A 20,920-nucleotide genomic window follows, 5' to 3' on the forward strand; every position below is an offset into this window, starting at 1 on the left:
TGTGATCCGCTTCACGTGGTTTGTATTCTTAATAAAGCCTTCGCCGTATAATCACATCTGCTTATATAAGGTTGTGGTGGAAATCAATGCGGGTTTTCTAGTGCTTTCATGGTTCATTCCCATCGTTATTATCATCTGCTATCGCTAACAATATTACAAGAACTACTACTACTACTACTACTGCACCACTACCACCACCACCGCCACCACTGCAGTCGCCCGCCACAACAACAGGCGTCCCATCCCTCAAGGTTAATTAAGGGAAGTAGGAAAAAAAAAAAAAAATCAGATATCTAAGGAGAATGGGAGGGTAGCGGGAGGAGAAACAGCTCGGGGACAACTGTGGCGCTTCCTCGTTGAGTCACGGTGACGGGACACGTTGCAGGCGAGGTGACGCTATTATTTACCTTTCCATTCAGGATGTCATGTGACTGAGAGAGAGAGAGAGAGAGAGAGAGAGAGAGAGAGAGAGAGAGAGAGAGAGAGAGAGAGAGAGAGAGTTGCGTAACCTATGACGTGCGGGACTTGCGTAATTTCTAGAGCCGCATTTTGGACCCAATTCCGAAACACTTCTGCGCCGCACCTCCACTACTTTCACTCTAGCTGAAGTGACACCGATTTTTAAGAGTTTTTTTTTAATGGTTCTAGTAACAGATTAAGATTTCTACGTAATCAACAGAAGAAACACTCTCGAGAACCTGGGTAATCATCTGTGTTACCTTTGAAAACAGTCGTGGTGAGCAAGCGAAACGCGTGGATCTCCCATCAAGGCTTGAATGCTCATGGGTGAACGTAAGAAAATAATAACATAAGAAAATATGAGAAGCTACAAGAAACCATTAGGCCTACACGTGGCACTCCCTGTGTAAAACATACCTACCTATTTCCACCTATTATCCCCATCCATCAATTTGTCTAATCTTCTTTTAAAGCTTCCTAACGACTCAGCACCAACAACCTCATTACCGAGTCGCTTCTATTCATCCATCACTCTATTTGAGAGCCATTTCCTTTCTATTTCTTTTTTAAATAAAATTTTTCAAGTTTGAACCCATTATTTCTAGTCCTATCCTGATGATGAGGCGTTAGTCATGTGATGGTGGGAGAAACGTAATCAGGGGAAGATGGAAAGTGGATGGAGGCGAAAGTAGGAAAAGACGGTGGAGGCAAATTAGCGTGGTGCAAGGTGGATGAGCCGCTAGTTATTTGACAGAGGAAGGAATGCGTCACGGGGCTCATCGTCACGAGACACCACAGGCCCTGCTGGTCACTGTGACTGGCATACGCGTCTTGCATCATTTCCGGTTTCCCTGTACGCCAAACCCTTCCGCAGAGTGAACGCGTCAACGCCCACCGATGACAGCGGCGGTGACGGCGGACGTCCCACCCCCTGACAAGGCTCAGCTAAGGACAGTGCCAATCACCTCTCTCTCTCTCTCTCTCTCTCTCTCTCTCTCTCTCTCTCTCTCTCTCTCTCTCTCTCTCTCTCTCTCTCTCTCTCTTACAATCTAGTTTTGCTAAATGTATTACTTTTTTGATAATGCCCACTCTAGTCACTGTCAGGGAGGCTGCATCCCCCCCTCTCATTGCAGTGCTGCGGGGCCTCGTCTACTGCACTCTGGTCGGCCTAACCTGACGCCTCTTTACGCGGTCGTCGAACTCTTCAAAGCTCTCTTAACTCGAAGAGTCAACAAAAAACGTGTGAATAATTGTGCCAGCGGAGGCGGTCCAGTTAGGCGGCAGGTGTAACAAGTGGCTGGGCACACACGCACACCATTCACCACCACAGCCAATACATTCACCTTGCACAATCACACAAAATAACATTACTACATATTTTTTTATTTCTTTTAGAAAAGACCGTATTTACGAAAATAAATAAATAAATAAATAAATAAATAAACGCGCTAAATTGTTGTCAAAATAAATAAACAAAAGTAAATGAGTAAATAAAACAGATAAATAGATGAATAGATAAATTAACAAATAATCAAACAAACAAACAAATAAACAAATAAATAAAATGGGTAAATAACTTGTGGCAACTTGTGGCACGCTGGTGTCGCGGCGATACAGTGGGCGCAGCTCAGGGGAGGCGCCAATGCTGCAGCCGCCGCGGTGCTGAGCGGTGCTCCAGCGTGTGTGTTACCTAGGCCCTGTGTGCGTCCCGACGCTCAAGGAGGAACAGGTCAGTGCCGCCATGCGGCGCTCACGCCCCGCACTATAGATCTAACACCTGTGATGCGGGAGATGTGTGTGGGCACCAAATTTTGTTCACTATTACCGTAGTCGACCAGATTTTTAATTTCTGTATGGGTTCGTAGCTGCCAGACCTTTTGTCCCGTGCCTGATGAAGCCTGGGAGGCACCAGTCCATCCAGGCAGCCCAGGAACCCCCTGAGGGATGTCATCATGACAAACCTTGGCCTGCCAGAGCACAGTCCTTAGCTTCCCTGGCCACCCTCCCAGGTGGTCGAGTACCGGGAGAATGCCATTAATGCTTGTTGCTCCGACAAGTGAGTTGTTACACACTCCTTGGCCGCCAGAGTAGCTGCCTTGCACGGCGCTCACAACGTCCCGTGGCAGAAACAGTGACACTGCCTCCTAAACGAGTCTGGGCAGGTTGTGGTGATAAGACACAAACACGTCATTCCATCACGCCTCGCCCCTTCGCGCTAACACGTCTCTACTTATCCTCCCATTCTGAATGACCCTTCTGACCTCTCTTTATGGATTGGCACTCTCAATGGGCCTTTTTTTCGCACTTATTGTCCGTGGCGCTCTTGCATAGAAAAACAGGGCACACATGACACCACGCCACAGAAGCTCAGGCATACAGTATGGGCGTGTCTTCTTTTACGCTGCGAGCAAAGATCACCGCGCAAGTAAGGAACAAGCTCAACGCGTCAGCCGCGGACGGTCACCCTGCAGCCCGGCAACCCCACCGAGGCGTCCCAGCCAGCGAAGTGTGGGAGTGACTCATGTCTCTCATTGCCTCTCCTAACCAAACGGGTATTTTGTTCTGCAGTGCAATCGTATAGAGAAGAGGTGGCGGTGGCGGTGGCGGTGGTGGTGGGATGATGAAAATGTCCTCTCTCTAGAGGTGTGTGTGTGTGAGTGTGTGTGAGAGAGAGAGAGAGAGAGAGAGAGAGAGAGAGAGAGAGAGAGAGAGAGAGAGAGAGAGAGAGAGAGAGAGAGAGAGAGAGAGAGAGAGAGAGAGAGAGAGAGAGAGAGAGAGAGAGAGAGAGGGGGGGGGCGCTTAAATGGAGGAGATAGGGAAGGGGTATGAGAAATGTAGAAACAAGGAAGGAGTGGGAATGGGGAGGCAGACATGGAGTGGGCTGAGAGGGGAGGTGTGGCTTAACTGACACGACTTCTGGCCTGTGATATTTATCTATTAAAATCCCTTGAGTTGACATGTGGCTTTAACTAGAAATAAGGATAGGAAGGCAACTTCATCAAACTGGAAGCCGTCTGTACATATACATAAAAAGTAGGTTAATTTCCTGTACAGTACAAGTTAACACAGGCTTTGTTCAACCGGACCAACCTGTACCAACATGACCTAAACAAGTGTCTGTCCTTCAGATAACATTTCATACCTTCTGTTTCACTCCAGGTTACTTTTTAATTGCTTATCTAAATTGATTTACATATAAATATGAGGAATAAACAAAAATAAACAAAATAAAACCCGCAAAAAACAATAAAACCCCAAAAAACAATAAAACCCCGAAAAGCCCTGTGAGTTTGGCTTTTTTTTTTTAACTGGGTTTTCCCCACCCTACCCCCGCCCATCCTATCTTGCCCAGCGCGGGAGCTCAGCGGAAACTGTCAGATCACTACCAGGAAGCGTTCAAATCCCACCTAGACCAAGGTTAGAACATAAGAACATAAGGGAAGCTGCAAAAAGCCATCAGGCCTACACGTGGCATTCCCAGTGGCTTAGTGTGGCCATTGAGCTCCTCTCAATACGTATCATACACCATACTGTTACTATAATAATACCATACGTAAGCTTATCTCTGGAGAACTTGTCTCTCGCTTCCTTAAATGTCGAGTCACAGAGCAAGGCCACGGGAGCTGGTATACGCCTCGTACGTGTCACTGCTTCAAAGGTGGTAAAAACGTCCGGCGTGAGCTTAGAGGCCCGGATTCTTAACACTCCGGCGTCTTGTCTCCACTGCTTAGTCTCCCTTACTTGCAACAGGGTCTAATGCAAGTTTAAATGGCTTTCTGGAGTGTTTTTTTTTTTTTTTTTTATTCTAGAGAGAGATTTACAAGGATCTTATACTATCAATGGGAAAATACTCTTGAGAGCCCAACTAGTCATCTCTGGCCTTTGAAAGCAGTCGTGATTAGAGAGCACAGCGTTTATGAATGAGTATTCGTTGTGGTCAAGCATCTGTCTAATGGATACATTGTACCCTGCACTTCAGACACGTTGAATGAAAGTCAACACACTGTCACTCCTATGTTACTGACTCCATCGTTTGAGTGTCTCCGAGTAAGGCTCCTTCAGACGCGGCGTGCTGCTCTGTGGTTTAATGGCAATGCTTCAGCGGCGCCACTCACGCACGTCGGTGTTGATGCTAACTCGCGTTTGGGGATCTACTTGAGGTAATGTTGGATCCAGCGTTAGCAGCGGTACAGTCGCGCCACGTACTGTATGCGGTGCTAAGACGGTGGCGCGACTGTAGCACCGTGTAGAAGCTAAAACTGAATATTTGGTGTGTGACGAACAGCGCTACTTTTCGTCGCGGTGAAAGCAACTATACTCAAATAGCGCCACTACTTGTTCAGGTGAAAGGCTCCACTAACTCCAGTATTTGCAAGCGGTTGTGCTGGTGAGTCGCTTCAAGTGGCCCCGTGTAGTAGGGGTGAAGTTCACTTATCGAGGCAGGGAGGAAGGGAGGGAGGGGGTAAGGGATGAACGCTATGCTGGTGAGCGGAGTCATGGTGGGCAGTGGGCACCAACACAACACCGTGTGCCATCCCTCATTAGCTCCACCACTGCCCACCATACTCCACACCTTCCTTGTCCCACCCAACACCTCCCCATCCCACTCCGCACCTCCCCATTCCACTCCGCACATCCCCATCCCACTCAAAACCTCCCTATCCCAACCCACAGCTCCCCATCCCGCCCCACAGCTTACCCACCGCGCCCTTCACGGTGAACAGATACCAGTAAGGTCGAGGCGAGGCCAGCACACACCTTGGGAAGGGACCCAGTGGACACGGAAACCAAACGTCGCCTGGGTTGCATAACGAAGGGACACACACCGCCTGTCTTCGCGGTGCGTCACACACCAAAACCGCACCACATCACCGCATCGCCGCATCCCGCGTGACGCAACACCGCCGCAGCTAAACCACTAACAAAAAAACATTCCTAGTCACAGAGGAATGATGATGGCCTACGGATGGCAAGCAATGTAACAAGTATGAGGAGTTTGCGAGTACTTAAAGACTAATGCCGTTTCTAAGTGTCTAGGTGTGTGTGTGTGTGTGTGTGTGTGTGTGTGTGTGTGTGTGTGTGTGTGTGTGTGTGTGTGTGTGTGTGTGTGTGTGTGTGTGTGTGTGTGTGTGTGTGTGTGTGTTTCCATTTTGAGCTGATTTCAAGTAGTTTATTTCAACATTCGTGAGTGTGCGAGGAACGGGGCCAAGTACTACAAGTCATCGTAATTCTGACGGAAGCACCAGTGTTTCATAATCATAATCAACGTGGTGAGCTTGATTTTTTTTTTATTTTATTTTACTTCAATACAAAGAAAGTACACCAACTTAAAGCCTTCTGATTACCAAGTATTATCACCACCACCACCAATACTACTACTACTACTACTACTACTACTAGTATTCCTACATCACGCTTGTCTGTCATCGGCACACACTTCCCCTTACACAAAGTTCGCGTGATTCATTTTGTCCTTCCATAAACTCATTCTTCCATTTATGCCCTCCACCAGAGTTTTTATTATTATTATTATTATTATTTACTTATTATTTTTTTTTCCAGTGGGTGTCCATACAAGGACCAGCTTTTTATGAATCCCTAACGAGACACGAGACAATGCAAATTCAGGGTTAAAAAAAAAATGCCACTGACAATAAAATAATGGATCAGTACAAACTTTTGGCACACGCAGTTCTACATTTATTCGTTAAAATGATACATGTTCGCTGAGGTGAAGTAAATATCGTAGTGTCATTACCAGAGTTAACTGAAATATACGCATGATATAAAGGAAGTGTCACAGAGGCGAATATCACGTTCGTCATTGCTGCAAGACATACTGCCACTGTGATGCTCAGTTGTTTCACCACGAAGGCATCTTGCATTGCTCTGCTGTGCTTTCTGTACAAATTTCTGTACAAATCCCCGATCTTCCTCCAGTTCGGGTAAAATTAACAAAAGTTGCCAAATAAGATTAGGTTACAAGAGAAATTCTATCCTTTCTTTACCAGCGTAACAAAAAACGATAAAAACGGAGATTGATTAGAGAGTTTTGATGATCTGAGAAAGTATAATGAATGATACAAACAACAATGAAAACGGATATTAATGAAACAGCTACGATGACCTGGCGACGATGAGGATAATGAATTATTCCAACGATTAAAAAAAAGAAAAAAAAGATTAATGAAACAATTACGATGATCTGGCGAAGAAGATGAGATGGAGGACAATGAATTATGTAAACAACGATGAAGACCAATCAAACTGAAATGATGGCCTGACGAGAGAGAATAAATCATACACAAAAACGATAAAAATTAAGGTGAATTAAACCACTAATATAATCAGACAGGGAAGAACAGAATAAACTATAAAGACAATGATAAAAATAAAGATGAACTAAATAATAAGAATAATGAATAAGAAGAGAAGAAAGTAAATAAACGATAAAGATAGATAAATAAATAAATGAATAAAACAAAAGGTGATAATGACAATAAAACAAATAAACAAATAAATTAAATCAATAAAAATCGATATTATAATGTGAACTTTTAAATGAGGTGTGACAAGAGACAAAAGAGCGAGATTATAATGTGATTTTTTTTTAACGGTGAGTGACTTTCTTGTTCTTTTAACCTTTTCACTGCGAACAAAACAATTAGCAGCACCAGAAGCAATGCGTTAAGTCTTTATAAGCATCTATAAGGAAGTTAGCGATGAAGAAACAATATATTTTGCAATTTCTTCCCAGTTTAAAGATTGGATGCGGCTGTGTAACAAGTAAAGATGTCTCAAAGTGACTGGTAATTAGGGAAAGGTGTACCAAGTGGCAGTTAAAGGGTTAAGGAGTCTGGCTAAGGAAAATAAAAATGGGGTATTCAATATGGCGATATGACAATATAGGGATGAAAAAAAAATAAATAAATAAAAAGATCGTCAGTTAATTTAGATTCAGAAATATTTTGATACGTTTAAACTAATATGAAATTATGAAACTAATCCAACTCTTCTAAAAAAAAAAAAAGAAAATGAAAAATCAGGCAAGAGCCATATTGTGAATGATAAAAAAAGAGAAGTAACTACGCCCACTTCCTCCACCTCCTCCCTCAAGCCACGCTCAACTACCTACCTTGAAAGAAGAGCGAGTGGAGCATAATGTGGATCGTGAAAAATGAAAGAAAATAACCGCTAAATTACCGTAACTGCCACTTCCTCCCTATCCATCTTAACAACATGAATAAATAAAACGGAACGGATACTAATGTGAAAAAAAAAGAAAATACGAAAAACAAATGAAAGAAAAGATAAATAATCATGTGAATAGAGAAGAAGACAACTGGAAATAAAATAGACAGGATCAGAACTTGAATACCGAAAAAAAAAATATTAAAGTAAATATATGCATAAATAAGAAGACGATGCGTGAATACTGGGGGAAAAAAAAAGCATGACTAAAGGAAAAAAAATATAAAAGGTGAAGAAAAGGACAAAATCAGGATAAAAACGTGAATATAGAAAAAAATGAAAATAAATAAATACATAAATAAAAAGAAAAGTGGCTATGAATAATGCAAAAGAAAATGCAAAAATAGAGAGAAAAAAAGGGAAAGGAGAAGGAATCAAGATCATAACGTGAAAACTTTAAAGAAAGAAAAAATGGAAAGGCAAGTGACAAAAATAAACACAAAAAAGAAAGAAAGGAATCATGACGTGATAGAAAAAAAAAAATAAAAAAAAAAATGGATGTGGGAATATAATCAAAATCATAACGAAAAAAAAGACAAATGATAAAAATAAACACGAATAAAGGGAAGGAATCATGACGACGAGAATGAAATAAATAAAATAAATAAATAAAACTAAAAAAGAAAAAAGTTAGAGGAGAGAAAGAAATAAAGAAGGAGGGGAACTAACAAATGATGACGATTTACAACCTCCACTTCCTTCATCTTTCCTTCACGGTCCTTCATTCATCGCTACTCACGGGAACCCAACCTTGCAGTGTCCTCCAGTCCTCCAGTGTCCTCCATAGTGTCTTCTAGGCGGCGACCGTGATCCCTCCACCACCACTACCACCACCACCACCACCACCACTCCTCGTCCCCAGTAGAGCGTATCTGAAAAGGAAAATAATAATCTCGTATGAAAAAAAAAAAAATTAAATGCTGTGGCTCATTTTAAATTCATTCAAGTTCTGTGATTTTTTTTCTTTTCTTTTAGTTTGTGCGTAAGTATCAAATGTTAAGCGTTGCTGAGTCATTTGTGTGTGTGTGTGTGTGTATGTGTGTGTGTGTGTGTGTGAGAGAGAGAGAGAGAGAGAGAGAGAGAGAGAGAGAGAGAGAGAGAGAGAGAGAGAGAGAGAGAGAGAGAGAGAGAGAGAGAGAGAGAGAACCAGGCTAGTTTACGACAAATACTTGTGACTCACCCTTCTGGAATTGAAATAGCTCGTGTAAGGAGAGGCTGGAGGTGCCTTCTGGTCTTCCACCTCCCCCCACCACCTCTATATAATTAAAGCAACACTTCTTAACCTTTCCGCCCTCAGCACCCCCATGCAGTCAGGTCCAGGCAGTCCAGCACACTACCCTGACATGCACCACGAAGCTTACTAACGCAGAATTAAAGTGTGAAATGTTCCCACAAATTTAAAGATACAGTTTAGTGCTACAATGCATTAAGAAAAGTAAGGTTAAAGTTTATCAAAAGTACACTTGTGAGAGAAATTTTGATATTTTTGTATCTCTTGCAAGGAACACTGACTTTGTACTGAAAAAGAAGAACAAGAACAAGAACAAGAACAAGAAGTACTGAAGTAGTAGTACTGAAGAAGAAGAGAAAAAAGAAAAAAAAAGGAGAGGAGGAGGAAGGAAAAAAAGCAGCATTACCCAACACTCTTTAAAATCTATTTCAACACCGCAGATTAAGAAACATTTCTCTAGACCCACTCCTTCCCATGCTCCTCCAAAGTAAAGACCCATTCCCCACCATAACCCCGTAAAATAAAGACCCACTCACTCCATAACCCCCACAAAAGCAGATCCATACTCCATATCCCCACCAAAATAGACCCCACTTTCCTCCACAATCCCCTAAAATAAAGACCCACCCACATATACCCCCAAAATAAAGACCACATCCCTTATCCTCCTGAATATAGACGAAAATAAAGCAAATGAACTAGTAATATGGTGAAATTGTGGGAAAAAAATGAACACTTGGAGGTGGAGTGTCTTGTCCTTGAGCTCATACTCGGAAAATAGAACTGGTTATTGATATGAATGTCGAAATGCGTGAACGTTTTCCTCGCCTCGCCAAGAAACCTAGGGAAGTAAACTGGCTGACTTACCGGATACCCATTTTTTTTTATTTTATTTTTGTGTGTGGTTAAGTCAGAGGGCTCGCTTGTTTGCTCGCTCGCTTGCTTGCTTGCTCGGTTCTCTCTCTCTCTCTCTCTCTCTCTCTCTCTCTCTCTCTCTCTCTCTCTCTCTCTCTCTCTCATTTCATACCTTTGTCCTGCCTCTCTCACGCTGAAGAAAGAAAAAGTGCTAGTTTTTATCCTATCATATTGCTCACGTCTTGCACTTCATACGAAAAAAAAAATAATGTACACCATCATTACTTAACATCGAATAGAATTCACGGAATACGCATTGCCTAACACAGTGGTTCTCATTTTTTTCCTTTCACGTGATCTCAGCCATGCACCTCCAGCCATGACAAGACCTTGCATACTCTTCCTTATACACAATATTTGTAATCCGATCACTGACTGCTGGCTGTGACGGTAATGGCCAACTACAGTTAATATCCGTGTTGAGAAATGCAAGAAGAAGGATAATGAATGATATAAATAACGATAAAAAATGTAAGGCTGCGAGAAAAGTAAACATGTATAAACGTAAGCACATACATTAAAATCAACAACTAGGAGTGCACTGCTGTGTGTCTGATGCAGGACTGGCGATCACGACAACTGCATTACGATTACAATGAAGTACCGCAGAGCAATGTCACTACCAGCAGCGTAAACACACCAACAATATGAATACACACTGGAGGGATCTCTCAAGCACTGCAACACACGGGGGCCAGTTACTCATGATAGTAAGTCACCACTCCAGCTCACATGCAGCCCTCGCCGCGTCAGTGTTGATATTCACACCACGCCTGGGGAAAGGTTGGCCTATAATCTAACGCAACCGTCATGACCGTCTGCCCTTGAGATCCATCTGGTTTTCCGTCCGGTTCACTCGCGGCGCCTCGGCCTCATCAACTTTCTTCTCTTCCAGGAACGATGACGGCACTGGGTGAGGGCTGCGGTGCTCTTGGCCTTGGCAATATCCAACACCCACGGCCAGGCCACCCAAGACCTGCCTCCTGCACAGCACAGCCACCGCGTCGTGCTGGACCAGGACAATGCTTACGTCATGCTGTGGACGCCGCGGCAGGACGCCATTGAGATAGAGGTCCAGGTGAGAGAGAGAGAGAGAGAGAGAGAGAGAGAGAGAGAGAGAGAGAGAGAGAGAGAGAGAGAGAGAGAGAGAGAGAGAGAGAGAGAGAGAGAGAGAGAGAGAGAGAGAGAGAGAGAGAGAGAGAGACGTAATACCCTTCATTATAATCCATGACCAACCATTTCAGTACAGTGACAACATAAAACGTTGTTGCTGTTGGCATCACCTCACATTCTGCTTCGAAAGAGTCAGCAGTGATCCTATTACACAATGAGCGAAATTATACAGCTTGCCCAGTATGTTAAGTTGTTAACAAGTTCCGTGCTCCTATATTTTTTTATTTAAAAATTTTTTTTCAGGGGCTGTAAAGAGGGATCGTATTTTCCAGGTGGTTTTTTTAATGGCCATGCATATTTCTTCTTAAAACTATTACCTGAATCATAAAATCGCTCATGACAACGTTCATGATTTGTACTAGAGCTCTTTAAAGTAGTGGCGATAAAATGCGAAAATATTTTAGAATGTAGCTTTATTACCTAAATCATAAAGACACCTTTGGAAACCTGCGTAATTTGTACAAAAGGTACTCAAAAAATAGGATAAAAGATGCAAAAATGTTTTAGAATTTCGCATTATACCATTATACACAATGAACGAGATTACAAACGTTGTCTTCTTTCGTCTTAGGGAAGAACATGAGTCACGAAATGATTAACACGTATATGGCCGGAAAAAAATAAATAAATAAATAAACGCAACTAATTAAACAAATAAATAAATAAATAAATAAAATCTGAGTGTTCCCTGAGGCACACACGTCATAAAACACGGAAAATTTACAACACAAACCATCAGCTTGCCCAGGACTCAAAGGCAGCGAGTCCTTTGGTGACCGACTGCCCTTCACAAGCTAATAAATTTTCCTACATTTTTCTTCGGCGAGTATAGTGACCACTACTTCCAGGAATCATGAGAGAGAGAGAGAGAGAGAGAGAGAGAGAGAGAGAGAGAGAGAGAGAGAGAGAGAGAGAGAGAGAGAGAGAGAGAGAGAGAGAGAGAGAGAGAGAGAGAGAGAGAGAGAGAGAGAGAGAGAGAGAGAGAGAGAGAGAGAGAGAGAGAGAGAGAGAGAGAGAGAGAGAGAGAGAGAGCGCATAAAAGTCTCTTCTCCATGACACAACCTTTGACCTTCACCAAGTATCTAGGAACAGCGAAGCAACAGAAGCAAGATTTTGGGAGCACTGCCTCTCAACCACAAGCTTTCAGGGCACCACATCCAGTATGTTAAGTTCCGTACTCCTGTTTTTTTTTTTTTTTTTCTGGGGTTGTAAAGAGGAGTCTTATTCTCATGGTGGTTAATTAAGCAACCACTATGGTCCTAACACTGCTTGGTTTTCCTTGACAAGTGAGAGAAAAGGGCTACGTGGGGTCGGGTTTCTCCCTAAACAGTGGGTTGTTAGCTGAGTGAGACATTGTTATACTGATACCGCTTGGTTTTCTTTGGCAGGTGAAAGCAAAGGGCTACGTGGGCCTGGGCTTCTCCTTAACCGGTGGCATGAAGGGAGCAGACATCGTGCTGGGGTGGGTGGATGATGCTGGCAGGGTCTTCCTTCACGTAAGTTACTTTTTCTTTTTTTTTTATTTAAGAAGAGCACTGGACTAGGCAACCAAGGGGGGAATAAAACATGCCCACCGAGGTGCCAGTCTCTAAAGAAAGTGAGGCGGTGATTAACCAAAATTGGAGGACAAATGTCTTGGAACCGTCTTGAAAGAGTTCATAGGCAGCGGGAGATACAGAAGCAGGCAGGGAGTTCAAGAGTTTCATAAAAAAAATCGGATATAGTTGTTCTTTCTTCATGGGTGTGCATTCTAGTCTTTTCATGACCTATCCCTTGCCCATGCTGATCAGTGGGAGTTGGTATTAAGTATCATGAGGTAATGCCAAACGTTGGGTCTGCTGGGTCTTCTCAGGATCGCTATGCTGCCGGTAACTGGGCCCCGGCAGTGGACGAGTCCCAGGACGTGACGCTGCTGGGTGGTTACCAGAACGACACCCACACTGTGCTCAGGTTCTCCCGGCCCTGGATCACTCTGGACACTGACAGTGACTACATGCTGGGGGTGCGTCTTGTTCGTCATATCGCATCTCTTCCACATGTTTTCATGAGACATTTTCTTGCATAAGAAAGTTAAACATTCGCATGATTCAAATTGTCCTCACTTTTCAACATGAACGTATATATTTTCTACATACTTTATATACACATTTAGCTCTTCATAGGCTTTCATTAGACGATTTTTTTCCTTGAGGACCATTTAATCATTCACGTTACAATTTTTCTCACTTTTCAATATATATATATATATATATATATATATATATATATATATATATATATATATATATATATATATATATATATATATATATATATATATATATATATATATATTTTTTTTTTTTTTTTTTTTTTCTCTCTCTCTCTCTCTCTCTCTCTCTCTCTCTCTCTCTCTCCTTTTTTTTTTTTTACATGCTGGGAATATTGTAGTCTTGTTTTTCATATTGTACTTCCTTCACGTGCTTTCATTAAACATCTTTTCTTGTGCGTACCACTTATAACACCCGTTCTACTTTCTTTTATTCACTTTTCAACAGACACATATATTAGTTTACATGCTGGGAGTCCTGTACGTCTTGCTCCTCATTTTATATTTCTTTCAGGCATTTTCTCATATGATCTAATCTGTTCTGCTAATTTTTCAACATGTACGTATATTTCTTCGGTGATATTATTTTTAGCTGCTTAATCACCTAAATACACACTTCCTTTCACCTGGCAGGATGACACAGTGCGGGTCATCTGGGCATACAGCAACAGTGACCCCACCAGTGAGACAGAATTGAACTACCATGATAAGCGAGGGACCAAGAGCCTCTACTTGCAGTCCCCCCAGTTTGAGCTGCCGCCGCTGGGTCCGGATGTCAAGAGCGTGGAATTTCTCTCCCGCAACGTGAGCCACTCGTTCAGCTGTACCCACCACAGGGCTTGTGGCATTTAATTTCGGGGTGTTTTGATGCATAGCCATGTGCTGTATTCTGAAATTGCTATTCAGGTCAAGCATTAAAATAAAATATTTCTCCCTATACATAAATTAACAGCAGTGAGCATCATAATCAGCGTAGGCCTTTTTTTTTTTTTTTTTTACTTCCTTTTGTTGTCCTAGACCGGACCCACTTAGGTAAAAAAAAAAAAAAAAAAAAATCTTGCAAATGGCGCATTCCAGATCACTATACCAAGCGACATGGACACGCTTTACTGGTGCCAGCTGTTCAAGATCCCCAACGTCACCACCAAACACCACGTCATAGGGGTAAGCACTCATTCAGCCTACTTTGAATTGCAGTCTGTAGTGACAGCTATCTTCAGCTATATGATAGTCATTATCTGATGTTGCTTTTCTCACATGAAAAAAAAGAACAGAAGAACGCAAGAGAAATTGAGAAGCCGTTAGGCCTCCACGTACCAGTCCCTGTAAATGAGTGGCTACCTTCCCATGGTGTATCCTTGCCCTAGTTAGTCAAGGCTTGCTCTCCCTACAGTACGTGCCGGTGCTTCAGCAAGAGAGCCTGGAGCACGTGCATCACATAGTCATGTACGTGTGTGACTTGAAGGACGGCCACGACCAGTACGAAAGGTGGCTGGAGTGGGAGGGGACACAATGCCACACTGGCAACATGCCGCCCTCATGGAAGTTCTGCTCCCCTATATTTGCCTGGGCTGTGGGTGGTGAAGGTGAGTGTGTGTCTGAACAAAACAGTCCCGCTTCATGCTCCACCTGATGGCTATAACTCATCGCTGCTTCTGTATTTTGCCTGCAGGGGAGATGTTCCCGGAGCACGTGGGCTTCCCCATCGGCGAGCAGGGCAAGGCGACCTACTTCATGATGGAGATGCACTATGACAACCCTAACTTCCGGGAAGGTGAGCACCTCTCTCGGCACCTCGTCACGTCACCACGACTGCTGACAGTGAGTTTTAATACCCGGCTCTCCCCTCAGGCGTGGTGGACAGCTCCGGGGTGCGCTTCTTCTACACGGACAAGCTGCGGGAACACGACGCCGGGACGATTGTGTTTGGGCACAATGTGTCGCCCTTGCATATCATCCCGCCCGTCCAGAGGTGGCAGAGCTCAGGCTACTGCGACCCCCAGTGCACCAGTCAGGTACTGCACGTGGCACTGTGGGGGATGACCTGGTGGTTGTGGTGGTGGACAGAGGACGACTTGGGTGTGGTGGGGTTGGTAGTTGAAGCACGGCAAAACAATGGTAACAAAATCAATGAAAAAATTATGAGGGAAAGGGCATTTTCTCTGGACTAATTACAAATGGTTCCCCAGAACTTGCCAGCAGAGGGCGTGAAGATCTTCCAGGGGCTGCTGCACTCACACCTGCTGGGCGACAACCTCATCCTCAGGCACGGACGCAATGGCCAGGAGCTCCCGCCCATCATGAAAGGTGAGCGCCCACTTTTATTTCACAGCCTTTTATTTTGTAGGCTTTTATTTCAGTTGGTCTTTTTTTTATATGTAGAAGTGCACTGGACTAGAGCAACAGAAAAGGCGTTTTTTTTTTTTTTTTTTTTTTTTTTTTTTTTTGTGTGTGTGTGTGTGTGTGTGTGTGTGTGTGTGTGTGTGTGTGTGTGTGTGTGTGTGTGTGTGTGTGTGTGATGATTTCGGATTTTTTGTGGGCCTTTTTCCAGTGGACTTTTTTTTTTCAGTGGGCCTCTTTCAATGGACTTTTTTCATTGGTCTTTTTTTTTCAGTGGGTCTTTTTTATCAGTGGACCTTATTCAGTGGGACTTTCCTTCATTCTTTTTGTTGCCCTAACCAGTGCCCCATCTTACATGAGAAAAAGGCATGTTTGAACTTTACGAGCCAGAAGAATGTACTACCGGTAAATAACAGGGTGTGAAAAGGATGTGCAGATGTGTTTCTGTGCACTTATCTTGTTATATGTATGATGTAAGGCCTGAACTCATCATGTGTGAGTGTTTGTCATGATTTGTCAGGAACTTAGCTTTACTTATGTGGCCCTCTCTATATTTATCCAACTTTTCCTTCAGTGTGTGTGTGTGTGTGTGTGTGTGTGTGTGTGTGTGTGTGTGTGTGTGTGTGTGTGTGTGTGTGTGTGTGTGTGTGTGTGTGTGTGTGTGTGTGTGTGTTTTGCCTAACTGTATTTTTACGCAATTGAATCAAGCTTGCAATGCCCTCTTTTAAAGGTAATTTGTCATATTTATCTCTAAAGCTATAAATGCTCCTTGTACACACAGCTTTGGCAGTCAGTCACTGTGTGTGTGTGTGTGTGCATACACTTCATAATGCCCACTTTTCAACAGACATGCATTATGACTTCGACTATCAGAACACCAGGATCTTGAAGGAGGAGGTGACCATTCTTCCAGGCGACAGTCTTGTTATGGACTGCGGCTATAACGCTTCCCAACGCACCTCTGCCACCTATGTGAGTCTGGCTGCTTCACTCAACTTCACTGCTCCTCATCATGTCATATATTAAATCTGTCACACACTAATTTCATGACACAGATAAAGCCTCTCACTGCTAATAGAAAATTAACTAATTTACAAGGCATAGTTCAAATACTGACAGGTTTTTGGTGAGGGGGTGGTGGAGGTCAAGAAAGAGACAAGAGTTATGAGGTGAGTTTATTCAAGACTGTTTTCACCATTGGCTTTTTCCATTTGGAATAAAGTTGCCTTGTAATATATATGCCTCTCTTAACCTCCACCACCTTACAAGTAGTCTTTACTCCATCCATACTCCAAAGTCATGAAAGATTAAAGTGATAGGGATAAAGCAACTCTGTATGAACTTTCAGATAGAACATCAGAAAATAAGGGAAGCTGCAAGAAGCCATCAGGCCTACATATGGCAGTCCCTTTAAAAGATATACCTATCCATTTCCACCTATCATCCATCCATAAAATTGTCTAATCTTTTTAATTACATAGATCTGCAAGAGCTTTTCACTTATGTATTGAGTAAACGGCACATTACAGCAGCTACATTCTTTCAGGGAGGGTTCGGCACCAATGAAGAGATGTGCCTCACCTTCTTGAGTTACTACCCGCGCACTGATCTCTTCCTGTGCACATCACACCCAGAGCTGGACACTATTCTTGGTGGCCTTGGCCTTGGCCTTGAGATCAGTGCTGATAACAGGGACGAGGTGTAAGTGTGAATGCTCTGTATCAGTGCGTATATTCTCTTAGGATGATTCTGTAACATTGTACTTATAGTTCTTTTGACAGCAGGAAGCAGACAGACATGAGCAAAAGTTGGATGTAGTGATGTGTCAAATATGGAGTTTGTTTAATAAGACAGTTCACTAATACAGGCCTTGTTTCTTCATTCTCATGCAAGTTAAATATTTAGAAGCATTGTTTAAAAATTGACATCAGTCTTTCCTCACCACGGCCATACATATCATTTCTCACACCCATCACTTGCTTCACTTTATTGGTTTTTTGTAAAATTTATGCAGTCTGTTTATTTTTCAGGAACAAAATGCTGAACTACAAGTAAGTGTCACTCCTGATTAGTAATGCTGACTATTCACAAACCCTGTCGCATGGCATACTGTCACATTAATACGTATATTAATCATATTTAATTATGATTTGCACACTACTTATTCATTGTACAGTCATGGTCAGAAGTCAAGGAACACACCACACTCACTTCCACTGTATTTGATGTTTTCTTCAGTCCTAATCAAGCCCTCTGATCTGCTAAAAACCCATCAAATATCAAGTTTTTGTAAGGTCAGCAGATCAAAGACTGAACACTGAGGGCCAAAGCAAAATAAGTGAATGCAGTGTGTTTCAAGACCCTTGACATTGACTGTTCCTGATGGTACTGAGAATGTCTTGAGATGAACACTTGTACTTTCAGGATTGAGATGAACTGGGAGGCAGAGAACAAGCTCTTTGAGAAGGTAAAGAGTGGTAATCTGTCCAGTGAACCCTCACCGCTCATCATGTCCCACATCCTGAAGGCCATCAACATCACTGCCCCTCAGAGTATGTGCTGCACCACCCACTACACCTCTCCCACCTGACACATCACACTTGTTGGCATTTACTCCATAAGCTTTGCCAAACTCTCACCTTCATCAGTCTCTTCCACAAGGCAGTCCCATCAAACAGGATTGGCATGCTTGCACACTCCTCAGTACTTCATTACCAAGAGTTTGTCATTATAAAGTAACAAGTTAAAGATGATTTAAATACTTCTTTTCAAACAACTGTATTTGTCAGCAGATATTTGCATCCTGGTAGACCTGCTCTATTATTTATTGCTGTATCAAAGTTCATTACCAAATATAACTAATCATCATTTGATTACCAAATAAAAATAATTTTTATAAATGTGGAAAATATTAGGCAGAAGTGTTATTCATAGTGCTCCTCCTACATAAAAAAAGAAAAAAAGTCTGTAGTCCACTAAGAGTAATTGTGAGAGCAGTCAAGTCTGACTAATATCTTTTGTGGATACTTGGCACACACATTTTGCCTCTCCCACTCTCTTTGTCCTTTATCATCCCTTGTTCTTAGGAACTGTATATTTTGAGAGTGACAGATCCAGTCCAACATTCTTCAGTGCCTCAAGTCCATCAAAGTATTTACTTGTGAGTCAAATGAATGTATATATGAAAGCTCCTCTACAAAGTCTGAGCCACTCCTCCCTCTGCCACCAGAGTACTTCAACCGGTCCCTATACAGTGTGCTGCAGGACAGAGCCATCTGGATGGATGAGGGAGTGACCTCCTCCCTGCAGAAGGCTGTGCTGGAGGGGAAACACACCTCAGCATGCCACCTTCATGGCCAAGACCTTCTTTTAGGAGTAAGTCTTTAATGATATTATTAAAGATCCCGACAAAAGCAAAACAATTTTGGTTATGAGTTATGTACAGCTGATGGTACACATTCTGGCACCAAACTGTGCACATACTAACAAGTTAGTGGTGCAGGAATTATGGTAACTAAAGATGTTCAACAATAAATGCAGGAGATGTAGAATGTGGATACTGCTCCACATCATCAACACTCAACTTGCACTGTTCATGGGCTGCACCTCCACCACAGCCTTACACCAGCTTGCTATTCATTTGACTATGAACATTTAATTTTACATTTACGCTGTTGGCAATATATCACTGACCACTTTTACTACATCCTATACAGACTGTATGTAACCATCAACCCAAGTACTCTTCCTTCCTTGGAAGCTAAATTATATATACTATCAATTAGCAACAGTTTCTCATGTTTTACAATTTCTTCTGTGATTCCACTCTTGACATCTCCCTCAGAAAGGTGGAACCATCACAGCGCCAGACCTCCAGCCACTGCAGGAGTCTCTACCTGAGGTGACCTTCATGCACAGTGTAGTGCTGGACCAGCAGGGCAGCTACGTCTTACTGTGGACGCCCAGGAAGGAAGATGTTGTGTTTGAGGTTCAGGTGAGAGTTTGCAAGACACAGGAAATAAGAATGCACATCAGGATTTCCTTTGTGAATTACAACTGGTCCTATTTTTCATGAATGTTCCTTCTTGCTTCATTGGAGACAATACAAGTTTTCCCCACCACAGGTGGGCACAACAGGCTATGTGGGACTGGGCTTCTCTCCTACTGGAGGCATGAAGGGAGCAGACATCATACTGGGATGGGTGGACACCAGTGGGGAGGTGTTCCTGCACGTGAGTAACTGCTGACTGCTTTATCTTTCCTCAGGAAAGGGGGTCTTTATTCTGAAATACTTCCATGCTGTACCTCCACTATTTCCAAAGCCTCTAGTTAAAGTTACGTGGGTTTTTATGGGTGTTTTATGGTTCTAGTGACATGCTAATAATACCTCTACATTATTAATAGGAGAAACAGTCTTAGAAACCCACCACATTGTATTTGTGGCCTTTGGAAATAGTCGTGGTGAGAAAGCAGAGCGTTTCTGAGCATGGGCCACTACCTCACAAGTGATTGTTGGCTATAATGTAACACCAGTCTGCAATATAAAGAAGTTGACCTGAACCTCTTCAAGGGGACATTGAAGCAATGGGAGGCAAGCCTGCTTCACTGACATCCAGGCAGCAGCAAGCAACTACCACCAACCAGGGAGAGTTTGCTGATCACTTCACACCACTTCTCTCCCCTGAGTTCAGATGCTGATGTTCCAGTTCTGTAGCAGCATTCTAACCAAGAGAGAGGTCCCCAGACTTTTCTCCAACTTTAGCTAAATCTTTTGATACTTTTCTTTTCTGAGGGACTGATACCTTAGTGGACCTTTTTGTTATATGTATTTTGTTGCACTTGGCTTGTGTCCCTCTTACATAAAAAAAAAGTGAAAGTAGTTGTGGTGAGACCAAAGCATTTTTAAGAGTATTTTCATGGTTCTGATGACAGACTAACAAGATTTCTACTGTATGTACAAGAGAAACACTCTCTGTGGCCTTTGAAAATAATTGTGGTGATTAAGAGAGCAAAGTGTTCCAGAATACATGTCAGTTTTGCAAGGTGGTCAGTGTTGTGGTCTTCCATACAGGACAGACATGCTGAGGGCAACTCAGCCCCAATGCTGGACCAGTCTCAGGACGTGAAGCTGCTGGGGGGCTACCAGAATGACACCCACACAGTGCTCAGATTCTCGCGGCCCTGGGACACTTGTGACGGGGAGCAGGACTATGTTCTCTCTGTAAGTTTCTCCTTTTTTATTAATTTTTCATTGTTTTGGCCCAAGCAACACTAAGTACAGGATTGACCTAGAATATGTTACTGCTCAATTATGGTCAGGCAGGTGAAATAACTCCCTTTGCATCATTCACTCTGTTACCATTCCTAAGCCCTGTCAGAAATGTTGAATAAAGGAGGGATCAAATCTAAAAGATTCTTTGGACTATTTCTATTAAAAAACTGTAGATTCCATGGAATAACCC

At 42.8% G+C, this 20,920-nt stretch overlaps 1 protein-coding gene and 1 long non-coding RNA gene across 5 annotated transcripts in view; one reads left to right on the forward strand and one right to left on the reverse strand.

The window, feature by feature from the left end:
• Window positions 1–20,920, reverse strand: part of LOC135112347 (uncharacterized) — a 42,349-nt gene that overhangs the window by 6,327 nt on the left and 15,102 nt on the right. For all 3 annotated transcript variants that reach the window (XR_010274283.1, XR_010274286.1, XR_010274284.1), the window contains exon 3: window positions 8,450–8,582. This is a non-coding gene — a long non-coding RNA (uncharacterized LOC135112347). The remainder of the gene's footprint in view (window positions 1–8,449; window positions 8,583–20,920) is intronic.
• LOC135112346 (MOXD1 homolog 1-like) overlaps window positions 2,031–20,920 on the forward strand; it is a 33,017-nt gene continuing 14,127 nt past the window's right edge. The window contains exons 1-18 of one of the 2 annotated variants that reach the window (XM_064026712.1): window positions 2,031–2,188; window positions 10,752–10,934; window positions 12,418–12,525; window positions 12,882–13,031; window positions 13,752–13,922; window positions 14,196–14,282; window positions 14,512–14,704; window positions 14,791–14,892; window positions 14,970–15,133; window positions 15,308–15,425; window positions 16,306–16,430; window positions 17,005–17,159; window positions 17,489–17,509; window positions 17,883–18,010; window positions 18,688–18,833; window positions 19,303–19,452; window positions 19,583–19,690; window positions 20,530–20,679. In XM_064026712.1, coding sequence (XP_063882782.1) covers window positions 10,890–10,934; window positions 12,418–12,525; window positions 12,882–13,031; window positions 13,752–13,922; window positions 14,196–14,282; window positions 14,512–14,704; window positions 14,791–14,892; window positions 14,970–15,133; window positions 15,308–15,425; window positions 16,306–16,430; window positions 17,005–17,159; window positions 17,489–17,509; window positions 17,883–18,010; window positions 18,688–18,833; window positions 19,303–19,452; window positions 19,583–19,690; window positions 20,530–20,679 — 2,121 coding nt within the window. In that variant the 5' untranslated portion in view covers window positions 2,031–2,188; window positions 10,752–10,889. The remainder of the gene's footprint in view (window positions 2,189–10,751; window positions 10,935–12,417; window positions 12,526–12,881; window positions 13,032–13,751; window positions 13,923–14,195; window positions 14,283–14,511; window positions 14,705–14,790; window positions 14,893–14,969; window positions 15,134–15,307; window positions 15,426–16,305; window positions 16,431–17,004; window positions 17,160–17,488; window positions 17,510–17,882; window positions 18,011–18,687; window positions 18,834–19,302; window positions 19,453–19,582; window positions 19,691–20,529; window positions 20,680–20,920) is intronic. The other variant, XM_064026713.1, reaches the window with a different exon arrangement.

This window comes from Scylla paramamosain, chromosome 23 (genome assembly GCF_035594125.1).
Source record: "Scylla paramamosain isolate STU-SP2022 chromosome 23, ASM3559412v1, whole genome shotgun sequence".
Classification (NCBI taxonomy): Eukaryota; Metazoa; Arthropoda; class Malacostraca; order Decapoda; family Portunidae; genus Scylla; species Scylla paramamosain.